The sequence below is a fragment of the Chrysochloris asiatica genome, unplaced genomic scaffold (genome assembly GCF_000296735.1).
Source record: "Chrysochloris asiatica unplaced genomic scaffold, ChrAsi1.0 scaffold00081, whole genome shotgun sequence".
Lineage (NCBI taxonomy): Eukaryota > Metazoa > Chordata > Mammalia > Afrosoricida > Chrysochloridae > Chrysochloris > Chrysochloris asiatica.
Genome location: NW_006408599.1, coordinates 1,539,069 through 1,558,434, shown reverse-complemented (window position 1 = coordinate 1,558,434; position 19,366 = coordinate 1,539,069). Strand labels below are relative to the sequence as shown.

General features: G+C 50.0%; 1 protein-coding gene across 1 annotated transcript in view; it reads left to right on the top strand.

The window, feature by feature from the left end:
- The first annotated feature begins 350 nt into the window (after positions 1–350).
- DAB2IP (DAB2 interacting protein) overlaps positions 351–19,366 on the top strand; it is a 235,744-nt gene continuing 216,728 nt past the window's right edge. Inside the window, exon 1 of the mRNA XM_006865662.1 lies at positions 351–471. Coding sequence (XP_006865724.1) covers positions 432–471 — 40 coding nt within the window. The 5' untranslated portion in view covers positions 351–431. The remainder of the gene's footprint in view (positions 472–19,366) is intronic.

The following is a 19,366-nucleotide window of genomic DNA, read 5'->3' as shown; positions in this document are numbered from 1 at the left end:
AAATGGGTCTGTTTCCTCCTCTCACACAGACGCCCGCCCGGTCTCCGGCCCCCAAGCCAGCTTCCTGATTCTCAGCCCTGTATCAGCCTTACCTCTTCGCTTTTCCATCTGCACAGCCCAGCCAGACCCTGGCAGCCAGCATCACGGGCAGCCAGGCCAGCCGTCCCCTGCGTCTTCCTATTTTAGACATCTCGCTGCCTCGGTCCCTTCTAATGTTTCCAGCCAGGCTGCAGGGGGAGGAAAAAGGGGTTACTGCTACTTTAAATGTACTGTATGAAGGCGAGGGCTGGAAAGGGGCCTGTTTTCTGGAATACCCAGTCATCTAGTTGAAAAAGCCGCCAGATGGAATACAAAAGGAGAAACCCAGACGCTCATGGAGACAGCCTCGGTTCATAAATCAGGTGGGGCCAGGGGCTGGGGGCCCGGACGTCATGGAGCCCGACTCCCTCCTGGACCAAGACGACTCCTACGGTAAGCAGGATGCCGGCAAAGTGGCAGAGTTGGGGATTTCAGCCACGCGCAGTGGTGGCTCAGACAGACTTTTCTCCTTGTTTGCTGCAGAAATGCAAGTTGGAGGGGGAGGTGGTCAGACAGCTGGGCACTGTCTGGTCTCGGGACCCCGAGGTGGGCTGAGGGGCACAGGGCTGAAGGGCCCCAGAGCTGGGTTTGGTAGCCCCTCAGATTGTGGGCATTTGTTAGGGGTGCAGAGGAAGAGAAAGAAGAGTTCTAGCTGCTTCTGTTTCACTCTTGGAGCAGGAAAGGAAGGAAGTTTGCCGCCCCTCAGCTTTGCCTGCCTCGCTTGCTGCCCCCCAGGCTTGCCCTGTGCTGTGGAGAATTTAATTAGTGAGATCCTGCAGATAAATATAGATGGAACCAGCAACAAGAATGTACCCTGTAATTAAAGGCACTCCCCGCTCTCCAGGCCCCAGAGGCGGCTGCTAGGGAAGCTGCCCCTACCACAGTCTTCTTCCCCTTAACTGCAAGCCCTAGGGAGGTTGTTGGGGAAAAGTTGCTTGGGACAGTGTCTATGCAGAGGCTGGGGAAGGGATGGGTAAGACTTGGAATGGTTTGGCCGTGGTCATTACTGCAGACTTGGGGCTCCAGGGATGCAGGTAATAAAGCTCCCCTCCCTGCCAGCTCAGCCTAGCCAGGCTGGCCGCACCTTTAGCTCAGATGCCTGGCACACTTGGACTGTCTCTGGGTGACGAGCAAAGAAGGAAGCAGGAGTGTGGTGGGGAGGGGTGGGTGTGTGGGGGTGGGCAGGTTTTAGGGCTCAATGGGGAGAGGACCCCACAGCCTCAAAGCATATGGTCAGTTGAGGGGTGTCCTCTGCCAGACCTGGATCAGCCTCTGGGAGACCCAAGACCTTCTAGGACCATGTCCCCTCTAAGAAAGCAGAATGTTTGCTTCTCTGTACTCCCTGGTCCCAGCCAGGCCTGGCCACTGGGCACAGATTCAAGGCCATGTTTCCTCCCCCTGCAGAAGATCGGCTTTCTCTAGGGAGGGGGGCCCTTTGCCACGTTTGGAGCTGCAACCCTGCGGGGAGCTCAGCAAGGCCCAGCTTGTGGACCTGGTGCCTTTGGACAATCAGACAAGGGACAGTGACCAAGCTCATGTCAGGGTTCAGTGCAGGAATGAGAAGACAATCCTAAGAAATAGCTGGTGCTTAGTGAATGGAAGGAGAGGAGGGGAAAGGAAGGAGGGAGGGAGGAGATGAGAGTAAGAGGCAGGTTCTGGCCCTGGATTAGCTCCCAGCCTAGAGGGGGAGATAAACAAACCATCCAACATGATGAGGTCCTAGGGGAGGCTGGGTAGATAGTCTGGGCCCACCTCCATGCCTGGATGCTGCTTCATAGTCTCAGGGGAGCAAACCACTGCTGCACACCAACAAGGCTCCAAGTCCCTCAGGACCTCCATCTCCCTCCCTGGAATGAGGCCACCCAGCGGGGTCTGTCTGAGGAAAACACAGCCCCGGTTTGCTGTCCTTCAGGTTTGTTAGCAGCAGTGCTAGGGCAGGGCAAGGTGAGGTACTGTGAAACTACCTCCACTCTGATCAGAAAGACCCGGAGTACAATCGGCTCCTTGTTGCCTACTGCTGGCGTTTTGGCTCCCAGCTGATCTGGAAGCTGGTCAGGCTTTTTCCAAAAGGAAAAGGCAAGAGAACAGAAGAGGGGCCTCAGGGAGGGGGCAGGAAGGAATTGGAGTGGAAGCCAGGCTGCCTGGGAGTGGTCCCAAACCCAGCTGGAGAGGGGTCTGGCTTTTCTAGACCGGGTCTCCCACTTCCTTTGCAGGGAGGGGAGGGCAAAGCTAAAGGGATTACCCTGGGCCAGAGAAACTGTGACCTCAGTGAGACCCGGTTCTTCATCCACTGGTTCAACAAATATACTTGTAGGTCCTAGATGGGGCTCTGGACTTGGAGGGACAATGCCCCCAAATGTTCCAGCACTGACCATCTATGAGTCTAAATCTGACTCAGCATTTGGCATCTTTGTCCTTCCCCATGGCCCAAGCCACATCCCAGCTCCCTTTGTCACTGTGTGGCCTGGACCAAGTCCCTTCTCCTCTGTCAGCCTCAGCTTTCTCATCTGCCAAATGGGCAGACACAGCTCTGCCCTGCGTGCTTATCTCAGGGCTCCAATGAACAGTAAGAGAGAGCCAGGCTCAGACTGAGGGAGATGTGCTCTGGAATGAGCTGTTGCTTTAGAAATCCTTGAGTGGAGGAGGTGATAGCAGCTCAATAGCTTCAGTTTCCTCCCAACAAGGACCCCTGACCCAGAGGCACTGGGGATTCCAGCAAGGGGGCAGATGGATGGGACTTCGTGAAAGTGCTCTAGTTACAGCAAACAGAACCATTTATCGAGAAAATGCTTCCTGCCAGGCTCTGGGCCAGGTACTTGATGCATGTTGTCTACTTGAATTCTCACAATGAACCTGGTACGTTGCTGTTAGCCCCATTTTCCAGATGAGGAGACTGAGGCTCAGAGAAGTCAACCAGCCAACCAAGATCAGCAAGTACAACGATTCCAACCCAGGTTGCTCCTGCTAGTGATAAAGTCCAGAGGTTTACCACTGTGTCAGAGCTGCCTCCTGGTGGCCCCTTCATTTATCTGTAGACAGGCCTGCTTCCTGAGCACTTCAGGAACCATGTGTGGCAAGGCAGGAGCGGCAACTAAGGTGAAGTCAGCTCAGCTGGCAACAGAGAGCTGGGGACGGCAGCGCAGCTGTAACAGGATAGGGTCATCCTAGAGCGGAGGGCTATTTTGGGCTGAAAGCTGTCAGTGGGCTGAAATCCTGGCCCTTCCAGATGGGTACATGATGATGCCTCCCCTAGTAACAGAGGATAATCATAAACACCCCAGCTCTGTACCCATTATGGGTCTGCCATTCATCCTCGCCATTGTCCTTCATGTTAGAGATGAGAAGACTGAAGCTCAGAGTGGTTGACTCACCCAAGGTCACATAGCTGGTGTGTCCTACCCTAGAACTCACACTGTGAGGCAGCTTCTGGAGGCTGCATCTGTGTGCAGGGAGCACGGGAGACTGGTGCTACCCCCCTCTCAAGGGGGAGAGCCAAACCAGGGGCTTCCTCCTGGCCCTATAGCCCACTTAGCTAACTCATCAAGCCCTGGACAATGACCTGGTCCCTCATAAGTGTCAGTTTCCCCATTGGAAAAATCAGGGTCATCTTGCTCAGGGTGGGGAAAGTTGCCAGAACCTAGATTCCTTCCATCTTGCTTGAGGGCTATAATATCCTGGGCCATGCTGACTGAGCCTCTTGGGTCCCTGAAAGAAAAGAAGAAGTCACTTATAGGTGAAGAAATTAGGCCAAAGAGGCCAAGTGGGGCCCTATTTACTGAGCATATACTTCTTGAGAGCTTCAAAAAGTTTGTGGAAAATGGAATTGAAAGACAATGGAGTTTTCCTGTAAACTTTTTGAAATTCCCTCCTATGTATCTGGCTCTAGACACATCAGTCACTGACTCCTCAAACAGGCAGGAGCACCCCATTACTCAGATGGGATAACAAGGCTTAGAAGGACCCAAGACTAGTGAATCGCTCGTGTTGTTCAAACCCAGGACTCCTAAACTCTGTAATCTTGTTTACCACTCCAGGCTGCCCTAGGGTTTCCTGGTCCCCAGTCCATGGGTTCTTCCGACCCCCAGGACATCAAGAAAGCATCAGATTGCCAGCCTGCCTGAGCACTGACCTTCCCTCTCTGGGCAGGTGCCTGAGTGGTGGAGACCCCCCTATTCACCCCAAGGGACTCTGGGAAGAGGCTAAATCAGGAAGGCTAGTCAATAATGAAGAACAATGAGGCCGGATGGGAGGGGCTTAAATCATTAGCACACCCAAGCTTGGGCAGCTAGTGTGGGAGGCCTTGGGGAATTAGCCCCTTACAGGGCTGAGCCAGGACAAAGGTCACAGAGAGAGGAGCTGGTGTGACCCCAGAGGAAAGAAAGGCTCCTGGTAGGAGAGCAATGAAGGAGCTCCTGTGTGCCCAGGACAGTAGATATTTGTCCTCTCAACAGGCTTTTTGGTCGGTGCCTTACTGAACCCCACTAACACTCCCAAACTTGGGCCTCAATCCTATACCACACATATGAGCTGGGGTCAGTTGATTCTCTGGAACGCTGACCACCTCATTAGAGGAGCCACCTCAGGGGGCTTCTGCTACCGTTAAGGACTGAGCGTCCTGCAAGGTGACTGCCTGGGCTGACTTCTTCCACCCAGAGTCTGTGCAGAGCTGTGGATCTTTGGTAAAGCCTGTTTAGTTCCCCTAAGCTCTCCCACTAGGTAGTGGATTCCTGACACACGTTCAATTCCCATTTTATAGATAAAGAAACTAAGGCACAAGGAGACGAGATCCTAGCATGGGTCTCAGTCCTGGCAAGCGATGGGTTTGCTCACAGTCAGGTTGCTGACCATGGCTCTAACCCTTCTTATTCCAACAAGGCAGGGTGGGGTCCAGCACAGTCCCAGCAATCTTTGACTAAGTGGCCTCCTGGGGCTGACTGCTGGCCGCTCCAATTCTGGCCCTTGTATGGACTGTCCAGATATTTTTTCTGCAGGGTGGACATGTCCTGAGATGCTGAGGCCATCCCAGGCCTTCTGAAGCTAGAGTTGTATCTCCTCCTCCACCCAGCTGGAGTTATTCCCAAGAGGTCACTTCCAGAAGCCCAGGGAGACTGGATGCAAACAGGAAATGACTGGAGTATGAGGGAGGGTCCACTGGGAGCTCTCCCATTAGCCCCCATTACATGATGGAAAGGCCCAAGGTCTATCCTACCTCCTAAATGATGCTATGATTCCTCCTAATTCTCCACCTCCCAGCTTGCACACAAACACACACCCCACCCAGGCCAGGCCTCACCTTGACCACCTGGACAACTGCTTGATCTCCTCCTGGTAGCCCCAACTCATCCTCCAGAAGGGGCCACTCACACTTTGCCTTCTCAGTGATGCCGCTGCCCCTTTGTTCTCTCCACTCCTACCACCATGCCCTGAATGTACCTTCCACTCTTTACTCCCTTGCCTTTGAACTGCTGCTCCCCCTGTCTGGAACATTCCCCCATCTCAGCTCTCCCCACTAACCCAACAGCCTGGCTGCTCCCAATCACTCTCAGGTTGAAGCTCAGGCTGAACCTCCCCCAGGCAGCCCTCCTCGACTATCTGGACCAGGTCCCTTTGCACAGTGGGCTTCCTGCTATCTTACACTAGCTATCTTAACGCATGCTGATGAATAAAGTCATTTGCTTCCCTTCCTGTTTCCACCTCTAGGCTATGAACTGCTGGGTGAGCCAGACAGAAAACTTAAAGGCTGAGGAATATGGGGAGAGGAGAGAGGCCAGTGTGAATTTGGGTCTCTGGTCTGAGTGGCAGAGATTGAGAGGGACACAGGGGCAGGAAAGCAGATTCCAGGTGGGAGGGGAAAGATGTCCTGGAGTCGCTGTGTCTGAAGGGCCTGTGGTTTTCTGCAGAGGAGACTGTGATGGTCCTTCCAGATGTGACCATGCAAGAGTTCACAATTGCAGTGTGGAGGGAGGGGCCTCTGGGGCCTTCCCAGCCTGTGTCACTTGCCTTTCTGATGCCTTGGCGCAACAACTCAGTCAAGGGGTCAGTCACCGCCTCCATTACTCGCCTCTGGTCCTAGGACATCTCATGGTTGTGCCTTGGGGCTCGTCAGGTGGGGACCACGTCCTCTCCATCTATTATAGATACCACATTGTCTTGTCTAGGGATGGACACACAGAAAAAGCTCTAATAGTGGATGTGAGGATGCCATGATGGGCAACAGAGCAGACATGTGAACAAGGAGCCCTGCCCCCTCCCCTGGACAGAGTCAGATTCCAGCAGCCTTAGCCAGTGGGGTTCTGGAAAAAACAAGACAAAAACCAACAAGGCTAAGCGACTTTGGGTCAAATTGACATGGAGAGCAGGAGGGAGAGGCAGGTGGTGGGAGGGATGGATTGCTGTCCAATCTAAAAGTGAATTGAGTGCCTTCATAGCTGGATCACCACAACCCCAGGCCGGAGGCGTTCCAGCTGGTGACCTACATTCCCAGCGTGCCTCTGTGTATGCAAACGTGCACATATGGGCGCCCCAGCTCAGAAGCACTGCCTGCAAGTGGGTCCTGTCTCAGCAGGTGTGTCTGCAAAAGCCTACGAAGGAGCAGGTGAGGGGGTTGGGGGTCCCACATTCCTACTCCGGGGCTACACAGACTACACCAGAATGAGTTGTCTATGCTTAGGAACATCCATTTTAAGAGATGGCAGCTCCTGTCCCCCTCCCCCACATCTGCTTAAGACTCCCTCTCCCCAAACTCTGGGATAAGTGGCCTCCACACTACATGGTAAATGATGGAATGTTGGTACTGAGAAAGGAGGTGGCAACTATTCTGCTCGTTGTGGTAGGAGGGACCTCCACCCACAGCTTGTGACTGGCTAGCTGGTAGCCTGAGAGTTCATGAGAGAGGGCTGGGGGGCTGGGTGGGTATGTAGGACTTTGGGTTCTGGCTCCCTGAAGCCTGAAGCTCCCAGGGTTGGGGCTCCACCCATTGGAAGACAAGACCCTTTCCAGATAATGAAGTTTTTCCTTGACTAAGGGCCTATGTGCTTCTTTGGGTAGCCGGTAGAGGGGAGATAGCCTGGTCCTCTGACATAGGGAGGGATGGTCAGCCCTTCAAAGTCTCTCAGCCTCCTGCCACCACTGCTCACACATCTGCTTCCTCTTCTCCACAGCCACTATGCAAAGCTTCATTCTCTTCAACAGCCTTCAGTCTACAGATCCAAGGACCTAAGGAGAGGAGCAAGGCACAAGTTTCCTCTGATTCTCTCCCATGATGCCTTTCCTCAATGCCTCACTCCCTCCAGCCCATGATCAAACTCCCTTCTCATTCACAGCCCAGCTCCTTCTGGGTTCAACTCCACTTCCTCACTGCCCACATAGTCCTCCTCCTGCCCCCAAAACTGCTCTTGCCAAAGTCATCAATGGACTCTCAAATGCTAAATCTAGGGCATTCTCTTGATAGGAGGTGAGATGGAGGTCAGGGCCCTGACAGTGTGCACTCTATTTCTTCTACTTATCACATATGTGGCTTGAGTCTCCGTTTTCCCATCTGTGAAGTGGGGTGATTATATTAGTATTTATAGAACTCTGGGGAGGAGTCATGGGCTAATACTTAGAAATTCTGAGAACCCTTCAGACAGAGAGTTCCCATTCAACTGGGATTGACTGTTTTTCTCAACACTAGATCTGTTTTGAATATCTCACCTACCCCTTGTACAGGACTCCCACACTCCCTGGCTTCCCATCTATCGCTCCTGAAGTCTCTTCTCAGTTTTCCTTGCAGGCTCTTCTTCCTCTCGTAGCCAAGCCACCCAGTTGTCCCAGTCAGAAACCTGTCCCAGGTGATGTTGCCCTCTCCCCTTGCCCCCCTGCACCTTCCTCATGTCTGCATCTTTCAAATCGATCTCTGCCCTTCCCCCGTGGCCTGGCTTACACCCACTGGTATCATGGTACCAGTCCCCTCTGCAGCTTCCCGTCTTATCAGCTCCATCCAGTCCTTACCCCAGACCAGGGGATCTCTCTACCACCTGGTCCCAACTCCCAGCATCCTCTTCTCATTTCTCAACTGGTTCCTACTCAGGGTTGTGGGGCAGCCTTGTCCTACTTAGCAGACTCATCCATTAGTCTGTCAGTCTGTCTGTTCCTGCTTTATCTGGGAGCCTCATCTCTGTGGCCCTAGCTCTTTTTGATGAATATTGTTAAATGAATGATTGAATGAATTAACGAATCTATGAAAGTGAAATACGTACTTTGCAAACCACAAAGGGTCCCTCTGCTCAATGCAACACAGAGCACCAATGAGTACTGGAAGCCTCCCCTAGGGCCTAGCCTCACTTGACAGAAGTGTCCTCTGTGACCTGGGGGAAGGACAGGGGCGTGAGCTAACCCAAGGTGTCCAGAGAATTCTAGTCACAACTGTGCCTCAAAATCTCTTCAAAGTAGGGATGATACCTAGAGACCTGCATTCAGTTAGTCTGGAGTGAGGCCTGGGTATTGGAATTTTTACACCCTGTGAGTTAATGCACCAGACTACAAAATCATTTGAACTGCAAGGTCAGTGGTTCATGCTCACCAACTGCTCCTTGAAAACTCTATACTGGGTTGTTATGGGTTGGAACTGACTTGATGGCACTCAACAACAACAACAGCAACCATGTATAAATGGGCAGCTCCTGGAAATGGAGGCGAGGGGCTGTATTACTTGTATTAGTTCCTGCTGAACACCTCCTCAGCAACAGGTCCAGGGAAGCAGGAGACTTCAGAAGAGACACCCAAACCTACCCTGCCAACTCAGGATGGGGAGGTTTGAGGGGCAGAGGGGCAGTGAGAGCAAACAAAAGGAACCACAGGGGAAAGAACTGGAGTGGAGGAACAGAGCATGCAGATTTGGGAACCTCTAGCAATTCAGGAAGGCTGGAACCTTGCAGTGGGGCAGAGCCTGGAGAAGTCAGCAGGAGCCTGGGTTGTTGTTGTTATGTGCCGTGGAGTCGGTTCCGACTCATAGCGACCCTGTACAGGGTTTCCGAAGCTGTAAATCTTTACGGGAGCAGAAAGCCTCATTTTTCTCCCACGTAAAAGTTGGTAGTTTCGAACTGCTGACCTTGCGGTTCGCAGTCTGATTCGTAACCACTACACTACCAGAGCCCCTTAGGGGCCTGCGTAGAGGGATTTGGACTTTATACTGCATGTGGAGGAGCCATGAGCGGTTTCAAACAAGAGAAAGACATGGTGTGAAAAAGACACGGGGTTGTGCTGAGTTTCCCCAGAATTCCCTAAGGTCCTAAACTATACCTTATCCCACACTGTATGCCCTGCCCATGGCCTTGGGGCCTGAACCAGTTCAGCTAAGTCTGGTTGGCTGCTCACCTCTGGGAACTCACTATTCCAGAAGGAGAAGCCTAGTCTGGAGACTAGTCTACCCATGAAGGTAGAGAATGCCAAGGAGACCAGGAGCCAAGGGACAGTGGTATTCCTGGAATGGCCACTTACCCAGCCCTGCTCAGCTGCTGGCTCCTGTGTCCTCAAGTCCTCAGCAGCCCATGCAATCTCAGCTTCCAGGGAGAAGTAGGACAACCTTCACCGTCCTCCTCTTGACACTAAAGGTAGATGGTTCCCAAGCTGAGATTAGCTGGGAAGGATATACCTTAAGATCTTGAGGAGGTAAAGCAGCCAGACTGTTAGTGAACAAAGAAAAGAAAGGCTTGTTGGGGCTGGAACCAGGCATTTGATACACATAAGCTCACAGAAATTTCCCCAGAACCTTTATCTGAGGTACGGAGAAGTTTGGTGATTTGCCTATGGTCACACTACTAAGGAAGTAGCAGAGCTGAGATTCTGGGTCCACCATGCATCATTCTGAGTTAGAACTGAGCATCCCACTGTGGCAGGAGGGGCTGTGTCCGAGCTGCATGGGGCCTGGAGTCTCTATATAATCATTTTATAAGTGGATAAATTGAGACTCCTGGCTAGCAAAACAGGCAGGTGTTGATCAGGGGAAAAAAGAGATCAGATCAGAGGGTCAGAGAGGACTTCTGGAAGGAGTTAGTCCTAGGGCTAGTGCAGGAAGCAGGGGACGATCCCAGAAAGTAGATGGAAATGGAGAGAAAGAAGACTGAGCTCAGTGGAGCAGAGCAGGGAGGACACCCCAGCGGGAGAACCAGCGAGAGCAAAGTGCAGAGGTAGGAAGGAGTTATGTGGACTTGTGGACTCAGCAATTCTTGTGGCTCAGTGATGTATGTGGCTGGGATCAGGCTGTCGATCCAGCTGGACAGACTGGATATTGACATGGGGCTGAGGAGGTTTTATCCGAAAGCAAAATTTCTCCACCTTCACACTACTGACATTGGGAGCCAGATCATTCCTTGCTGGGGGTGCTGTCGTGTGTACTGTAAGATGTGTAGCAGCATCCCCAATCTCTACCCACTAGATACCAAGGTCTCTAAACCCAAATCCAAACCCAACCACGGCTATCAAGTCCATGCTGATTCTTGTTGTTAAGTGCCATGAAGTCAGTTCCGACTCATAGCTACTCTGTGTAGGGTTTCCGAAGAGCTGATGGTGGGTTTGAACTGCAGATTTTGTGGTTAGCAGTCCAGTGCTTATCCCAGAGTGCCACATGAGTATGCTAGACATTGTCAAATGTTCCCTGGGGGCAAAACTGTCCCCCTTCCTCCTTAAGAATCTGATGTCCTAGTGGGTTAATTATTGGGCTGTGAACCACAAAGTTGGTGGTTAGAACTCAGCAGCCGATCTGAGGGAGAAAGAGGAGAATTTCTTGTAAAGATTTACAACCTTTCAGAAACCCTAGGGAGCAGTTCTACTGGCTAGGAGTAGGAATCAACTCCACTATCAGTGGGTTAGTCCAATTGTAAGTAGAGACACCGAAGGGATTTGAACAAGGGAGTGACTGCATCCAAAGCTCCTGCCCACAGCCCCTCGGTAGCCAGTCCTCATCCATCAGCTGAACCGGGGCTCATGAATTGCCAAGAAACTCTCTACCACCAGAGGGTCCAGAGCTGAGGGCTGAGTGAGCCACGTGGTGGAACAAAAGAGCTTGTGTTTGGGGACAGACCTCCCCCTCTACCAAGGCAGTGTGGGGGTGGGCAGTGAGTGAGCCAGAGACAAGATTTGCTGCCGAGACTAGAGAAGGGGCTGGCTGGCTAGGGAGCTAACCTTCTGCCTCACACCAACAAATCTTGAGTCTCTGTTCACAAATACTCTGTTTGAAAAGGGCCCTTGAAATCAAAGCCTGATGGGATAGAGTTTTGAACTCTTCCTGACCCATAGTCCTGGAGGTGAAGAGGCCAGGGACGGCCTTCCAGGCTGGAGGCCAGGCCCAGGATGGGATGACAGCCAGCAGCCCAGAGGCCCCTTCCCTTCTATCCATTGCTGTGTCTCTGAGGGAACCAGGGCAATTGGGAATATGCAGGGGGCAGTGGGGTGTCTAGAAGGGGAAGGGAAGCTCTGTTTTTTTACAACCCACCTCTGAGTGCATCCAGGTGAACATAGGTCTGACCTCTCACCTTCCCTACTTTTAAAACCTCCACTGCCTATGACTCTCAGGACCAACTCCAATGTCCTCTAGTAGTCCTTCAAGACCTGTTCCCTGTATCCAAAGCAGTTTATTTTCATCTACCTTGCCTGCAACAGCCCTCCACTACCCACCTCACTCTCCACTCTGACCATGGTACCTGGGCTCTCTAGGCCTCATGTTTTGATCCTGAATTCTGCAGGAGGCTCCACCTACAGGGTAAGCCAACTCTTACCCACCCACTGGTGCCCCTTCAGATACCACTGTTTTCAGGAAGCCTCCCAGCCCAGTGGCTGAGGGAAGCAACAGTATCTCTCATTTCCCTTGTAACCTTAGCTCTAGAACACAGAAGCTAGTACCTGGTGAGTATATGTGGAAGGAAGGACAGCAGGGTGAAAGGAGAACCAAGGGAAGGACCAAAAAACACATGTTTTTAGGAAAGGAAGAGGAAGGGTGGGGAGAGTGGCCTGTCCTGTGGCCACCAGGAAGTGCTCAAGACTGCCTGAGCTTGTGTAGAAGCAGACGTCACTTCTCTGCAGTGAGATTCCTGCTCAGCTCATACCCCAGAGGTCCGGTCTTTGGCACAGCCTGGCCTAGTCTTGCTGCCTGATTCCCTTAAGATCTGTGTGCTGCCAACTAGACGGAATAGGTAGGCAGGGGTGGGGTGGGGAGTCCAGGTAGGTGTTTAGCTGCCCACATAGCACTTTGAACAGATTCCTTGGCTCTAAGGACTCCAAAAGTCAACAGACTCTGTCAGGTCAGTGATTTTTCAGATGTGTCTGGGGTCCTAAGGAAATGCTCAGAGCCAATTTAACCAGAGCAGCTCTCTTCCTACTGAAGTAAGCATTGGGCTTGCTGCAAATGTTTCATTTGACACGAGGCTACTGTGGTTCAACTTGTTTAAAAGCAGTGGTCTAACCCACTCCCTTGTCTTGTACATATGGGAAGGACAGGGCCTAGGGAGCAGGCTTTGCCCATGCACCTAGAGGAGGACAGACTATCCCCTGGCCCTTCTGGCTGAACCATACAGTCTTTTGTGAAAAGTGTAAACATGTGAGCAAATGGCTGGGAATCTGAAAGTAGGTTTGTTTGGTAACATGGATAACAAAGGACACTTGGTTTCTGAGGTGAGGAAGAGCAGCTGCTCCCAAAGTGGGAGAAGGAAACAGAGTTGGGCGGCTGGTCACTTTCTACTCTTTGGTAATTAAGTTATGCCCTGCCTGCTTTAACTCTATTCAAAGGCTCTTCACTGACTTCAGGACTTCAGTGAAGGCAGCATTAAGTGTAGAATGAGAATCTTAGGGTTCAAGTCTCAACTACTCTACTTACTCACTGTGTTGACCTTGGCCAAATCTACCTCCTCTTGAGACTAAGTTTCTTCCTCAATACAATGGGGCTAACAACACCTCTTTCCCAGGGCTGTTGAGACAGATAGCTGACATCAGGGGCTGAACAAGTCTGATCATTTCAGGATTCGTGTACATGAGCTTGAGAAAAGTCATGATCGAAGGTTCAACTTCCTGATACCCGCCTTACTAGCGATGTGACCTAGGGGAGTTTTCTTAGCCTCTCTAACCTCAGTTTCATCATCTGTAAAATGGGGATAATAATAATAGCATCAGCCTTCTTCATTCATATAATTCTGGAAGCTATGCCACTATTAATACCACTATTATTCAAATTAACACACCAACCACTAAAACCAGTGATGATGAGTTTGAAGCATTCTACCAACTTCTTCAGTCTGAAATGAATCAAACATGCAACCACGATGTATTGATCATTACTGGTGATTGAAATGCAAAGGTTGGAAACAAAGAGGAAGGATTGGTGGTTGGAAAATATGGCCTTTGGTGATAGAAACGATGCTGGAGATTGCATGATGGAATTTTGCAAGACCAATGACTTCTGCATTGAAAATACCTTTTTAAAACAACATAAAAGATGACTATACACATGGACCTCACCAGATGGAATACACATACTAGACTACTAACTGCAAAGTCTACAGTTCAAACCCACCAGCCACTCCTTGGAAACCCTATATAGCAGAGGTAGGGAACCTTTTTTCTACCAAAATTTACATTATTCATGGGCTATAGAAAATTATCAGCTTAAAAATTAGCCTGCTATCGCTGGTCAAACATTTCATTAACTCATTTCTAATGTGATGGTTGGAACTGTGGTTGGTTTGGCAGGGGCAGACCAAATGATTTCTCAGGCTTTACATGACCAGGGGCCAGGTGCTCCCCACTCCTTTATACAAGGTCCCTATGAGTCGGAAACTACTGGATGGCACTTAACAACAATGCATAAAACACCTTGGGGGTGGGGAGGAGTTGCCCTAGGTTGGTTCTGAGTCATGGTGACATTGTGTGTCAGAATGAAACTATGATCCAGACGGTTTTCATTGGCTGATTTTTTGTAGGCTCTAGGTACCTCTGGGTAGACCAGAGGTCAATAACTGAGAGTGACTTAACCATGTACCACCCAGGGACTCAAAGCATCCAGAACAAGTGCTAAATAGCAGCACCTCAAATAACAGAAACTAGGTGCTGCCACTGTGAGAACCCAGAAATGCCAAAAAAAAAAAAAAAAGAATGAGCTAATGGACAAATGCAAGAAAAATTGCATTTCTCCCGGGGAATGCTTTATGGACCTAACTTGATCCAGTCCTCATCCATCATTGTTCTAGAGTTATTTTTCTCAGCTGGGAGCCAACCCTGGCTTTGGGCCTCTCTCTGCATTTTTCTGCAAACACATACAGGTAGGATTCCATTTCGCCCCAAGATGACTTTGGGTGATAAAGAAGTAACTTCAGCCTCCTTGAATTGAATCTTCTTTCCAGAATGTGTAACAAACCTGGAAATTGGAATTGCCCTGCAGCTGATTATTCTGGGAGGGCATCTCCTGGCATTAAAACTAAATTAGATCAAGGTACCACTGTTATTAGCAAAATAATTCCCTACGATTATAGAATGCAGCCATGAATCCTGATGGCAGATGAACTTCAGGTGACTTACTTGAGACAAATAACTGTGCAGAAATCACAGGCTCATCTAATCGCTTCGCTATAGCGTTGCAGTCAGGTAATTATGCTAATGGTTATAAGAAATCACCTTTTGTGATCTGGGATTGGGAGGGCTTGAGACAGAAACGTGCATAGCGGATATTACCTGCTTTGAGCTGGAAAGACTGGGTGCCATGTTTGCTTCTAAAATGAGCCCTTTCTGGGAAGCTGGTTTGGCCCCTTGTCAACTAGGGAGAAACCTTGGTACACAATCAGAATCACAGTGGCCTCATTATTCATGATACAAGAAAGTGAAGTTCCACTTTTGGGCATGGTAATTCTGAGAACCAACTATCAAAACTTAGGACCCTGAAGTTGGTTCAGCAAACATGTGGTTGTGCCCACTAGGTTTCAGGCACTCTTCTAGGATGGCGGCAGGGGTGGTACCAGCACTCCAGAGTGAGCCTCATGCATTCTGAACCCCATCTCTTATCCCTTCAGCAACCTGGTAAGAGAAGTAATACAGTCCCCATTTTAGTGGCAAAAAACAAAACAAAAAACAGAGGCCCAGAGAAAAATGACTCATACAAGGTTCTACCAATACCATCAGTGGAGAGGATTCACAGAGGGATTTAAGAGGCTTCCTGGGAGAGTGGAAATGGGGAAATGACATCGTAGGCAGAGAGAAGAGTTTGGAAAAACCCAAAGGTAGGAGAATAAAGGGAGGTATTCAGGGATAAGTGATGAGGTTGGAAGAGTAGATGAAGATGAAACAATAGAGGGCCTTGAATAACCAGTTGAGAATTTGAACAATGCGGAGCCACTGAAAATGTGTGGGCAAGAGAGGGGTGAAATGGAATCTGAGAAGTAACTCAGCTTCAGTGTGAGGGGCCACTGACTGATGAAGCTACCAGCAGGGAGGGGAGCAGGAGGCAGTGAGGTCTGCCTTCGGGGAGGGGCTAGAGAGAAACCCTCTACAGAGAAGGGGTCAGATGAGGTGTGAGGGTGGCAAAGTGTATGGCATGTGCCCACCCTGTCCAAGTAGGCAGCCACTTCCCAGCACCAGCAGACTGTTGCCCTGCACAAGAAAGAGTAGGGCCAAGGTTTCCAGCCCCTCCCATTTTTCTAAAGGAGACATAAATCCAGATTTTTATAGGATATTATCCTGACTTTTAAATGATCTCTCAAAATTATTGGAAACACCAGCTTGGTCACATGAAACCTCCTCTGGCCCGTGGGCAGCCAGGTGGTGAACTCTGAGCCTGAGGATGAAGCCCACACTCCTCAGTGTGACATTCATGGCCACTGCCAACTGTCCAGCCTCATTTTCCCTCCAGGCAGGGATGCCAGATTTAGCAAATAAAAATAGAGGATGCCTACTTAAATTTGAATTTCAGATACATAATGGGTACATTTTCAGTATTAGTATGCCCTAAATCTAGAGTCCTGATGTGGTACCATAGGATAAGCACTTGACCTCAGGGTTCATTTGAACCTCAAGGTTGGTGGTTCAAACCCACCAGTCGCTCCTCAGAAACTCTATACAGAGTCGCTATGAGTCGGAACCAACTCAATAGCACTTAACAACAACAACAATGTCCCAAATATTGCATAGGCCATTTGTTGCTGTTGCTAAGTGCCATCGAGTCGGGATCCGACTCATAGTGACCCTGTATAGGTTTTCCAAGGAGCAGCTGGTGAGTTAGAACTACCAGTGTTAACAGTCCACACAGACGTTGCAGTTAACCGCATTAGCGGGCAACACCACACCAGAAGTCCATACTTACTCTAAAAATTTTACTTAGAGTTTGTATAAAATTCACCCTTAACTGGGCATCTTGTATTTTACCTGGCAGCCCTACTCCCAGATCTTCACATTATCCCCCAACTATCTTCTGGATGCCTGTTGCTAAAGCCTAGCAAGCTCCTATTTACCCTTTGAAGCCTTGATTGCCTACCTACAACCATGGCATATTTATTGTGCACTATAGCGATTGCTTTCCTATCTAAGTCTTATAATATTTACCCTTCCCTCAGCAGACAACCTGTTGCATCAGGGGAAAAAAGTTAAGGCTGCAACACCCTTCATTTCCTGAGTTCATCCTCACCCCAAGCTGTCTTCAACTTCTGCTTCTGCCTTAGGGTGACCTCCCACCCTGGGACCTTGCCCGCTCCCTGGAGTAGCACTCACATTTCTCACTTTCCTGGGTCATTCATACCAGCCAGGACACTCCCTGTCACAGGTTAGGTTTCCCAGGAAGCAGGGTCTAAGATCTGTTGGCATGTAGGTGTATCAGGGAATGCTCTGAAATCAACATCTATGGAAGGGGAGGCAGTAGGATTGGGCAGAGGGAGAAGCAGGCCTACCTACTATGATCCTCAATGCAGGGAAACTCTTCTCAGTCATCCTGAGTGCTGTCTTCATGTTGACCAGTCACTGGAGATTGATGCTCTGGGAGGGAGGTGTGTCCTTGAATAAGGCACTCTTTTCAGCAGAAGCAACCTCCAAAGAGGGCTGACAGTTGAGGGCATCTTCCAGCAGCATCCGCAAACCTGAGGAAATAAGTCCTTGAAGGGAGACCCAGTTAGCATGTCACAGTGTCCACCCCATCTCAGTCTCAAACATTCCCCTGCAGTAACCACCCAATCTCTGTCTTCCTTAGGACCAAACCCCTCTCAAGAGAATTCTGTCCTCCTTTCCTCGCCTCCCAGCCACCTGCTGCACTGTGGCCTTGCCCCATCTTGAAGACACCCAGCCCCTCCATTTTGCCCCTATAATAGGTCCTTATTGACCTGAGGCCCCTAGAACTACTGCTTCCCTATTGAATCTCTGCTTCCTCAGTTTTGGAAACTCCATGGGCCCCTGGCTCTCCTCCTACCTCTGTCACTTCCCAGCCTTCTCCCAGACTCCTTCTCTGCTTCTTCCTTCTGGTCTTATTTTCCTCCAGGGTCTATCCTCAACCGTCTTCTCTTTTCCTAACTCGTCCTCACTTGAGGTTGTACCCTGAGACCCTCAATCCAGGTTTAGCCAAAGACAAAGTTCTCATCTTCAGACACCCTCTGGACTCACCTGTTAAGCATCCTATAACTAACCAATAGGTTGACAGTTTAAATTCAGCCAAAGGCACCTTGGAAGAAAGGCCTTGCAAAACTTCCAAAACATCACAGCCATTGAAACCCCATAACCCCATGAGTGCCATGAGGCAAAGGTTGGTTTGTTTTGTTGTTTTTTGGGGGGTTTGTACGCACCTTAAGCCTGAGGATCCATGGACCCTCAAGTTCAACAGGCCCCAAACTGAATGCCTCATCTTTACTCCCCATGGTGGTTTCCGTTTGCTCCTAGACAGGTGCAGAAGTCTGAGAAAAGGCTTCGAATCACATGTCTCCTGCAGCCTCCCTGCTATGTTCAGGCATACTTGTGCTCACCAGCACACTGTGATTTCCATAAGAGTGGACCCACTGGGTCAGCAGCACACAGTGGTGCACAATGAGCACACATACAATTGTTGAATGTCTCCCCCAATGCCAAACATATCTGTGTCCCTAGCACCAAGTCCAGGCACTGGCACAAAGGGCACCCCACTGACACTGGCTGAGGAACTCAGGGAATTCATGGACAGACAGCAGGTGGGAGTGAAACAGTTGGGTGGAATAAAAGGATCTGGGGACTGATTAGATGCAGGCAGGCTGCACCCTCGCAAAACAGGCTGGCTCCTGGAAGCAGAGCCACTCTCCCATTCAATATCTTCTGATCCTTCTCCATTCATAGAGTCTGATACCAGCTGCGCTCTCTCTGGGTAATCAATTCTCAAACATCTCTGGGCTGGAAGGGAGGTTTCTATGTACATTTCTACTGTTTATTCTCAGTGACCTGCACATCACTTCTTAGTTTCTCTCCTCTCTCAGGCCTTCTTTTCTCCCCCAACCCCCTAACCATTTATGTTATCCCTGCCCCAGGGTTCCTGTGGATCTGGGTCTTCATCATGTGACATCACAACTAATGTGGCTTTAAATCTCACTTCCATTCTCAAATAAGGGAGTCCTGCTGTGGCACTGTAGGAAAAGAACTGAACTGCTAACCACAAGGTCAGTGGTTCAAACTTACCAGCCACTCCACGAAAGCCTTGCACAGGATCATTATGAGTCAGAAACCATCTGATGGCACTTAACAACAGCCCAAATCTGAGATTAAGTAAATAGTTTAGTTTGCATGACTATAAAACACTGTACATTAACATGTGAAGTTCAGGATTTGGAGTCAAACTGACAAGGGTTTCTTGAGCATGTTGTTGTTAAGTGCCATCAAGTTGGTCAGTTCCAACTCATAGCACCCCTGTGTAGGGTTTCCAAGGACCTTGGGTTAGCAATCCAGTGCGTATCCTACAGAGCCACACCATGACTCCTTTTTGAGTATGTTTTTGTTGTTAGGTGCCATTGAGTTGGTACCTTATGCACAACAGAACGAAACTCTGCCTGGTCCTGGACCAACCTCACAATTGTTGCCACATTTGAGCCCATTGATCCCACTTTACCAATCCATCTCGCTGGGGGTCTTCCTCTTTTTCTCTGACCCTCCACTTTACCAAACATGATATCCTTCTCCAGTGATTGTTCCCTCCTGACAATATGTCTGAAGCATAAGAGACAAAGTTTGGCCATCCTGGCCTCCAAGGAGCACTCTGGATAAACTTCATCCAACACAGATCTGTTGTTCTTTTGGCAGCCCATGACACTTAAAATATTCTCCTCCAACACCATAA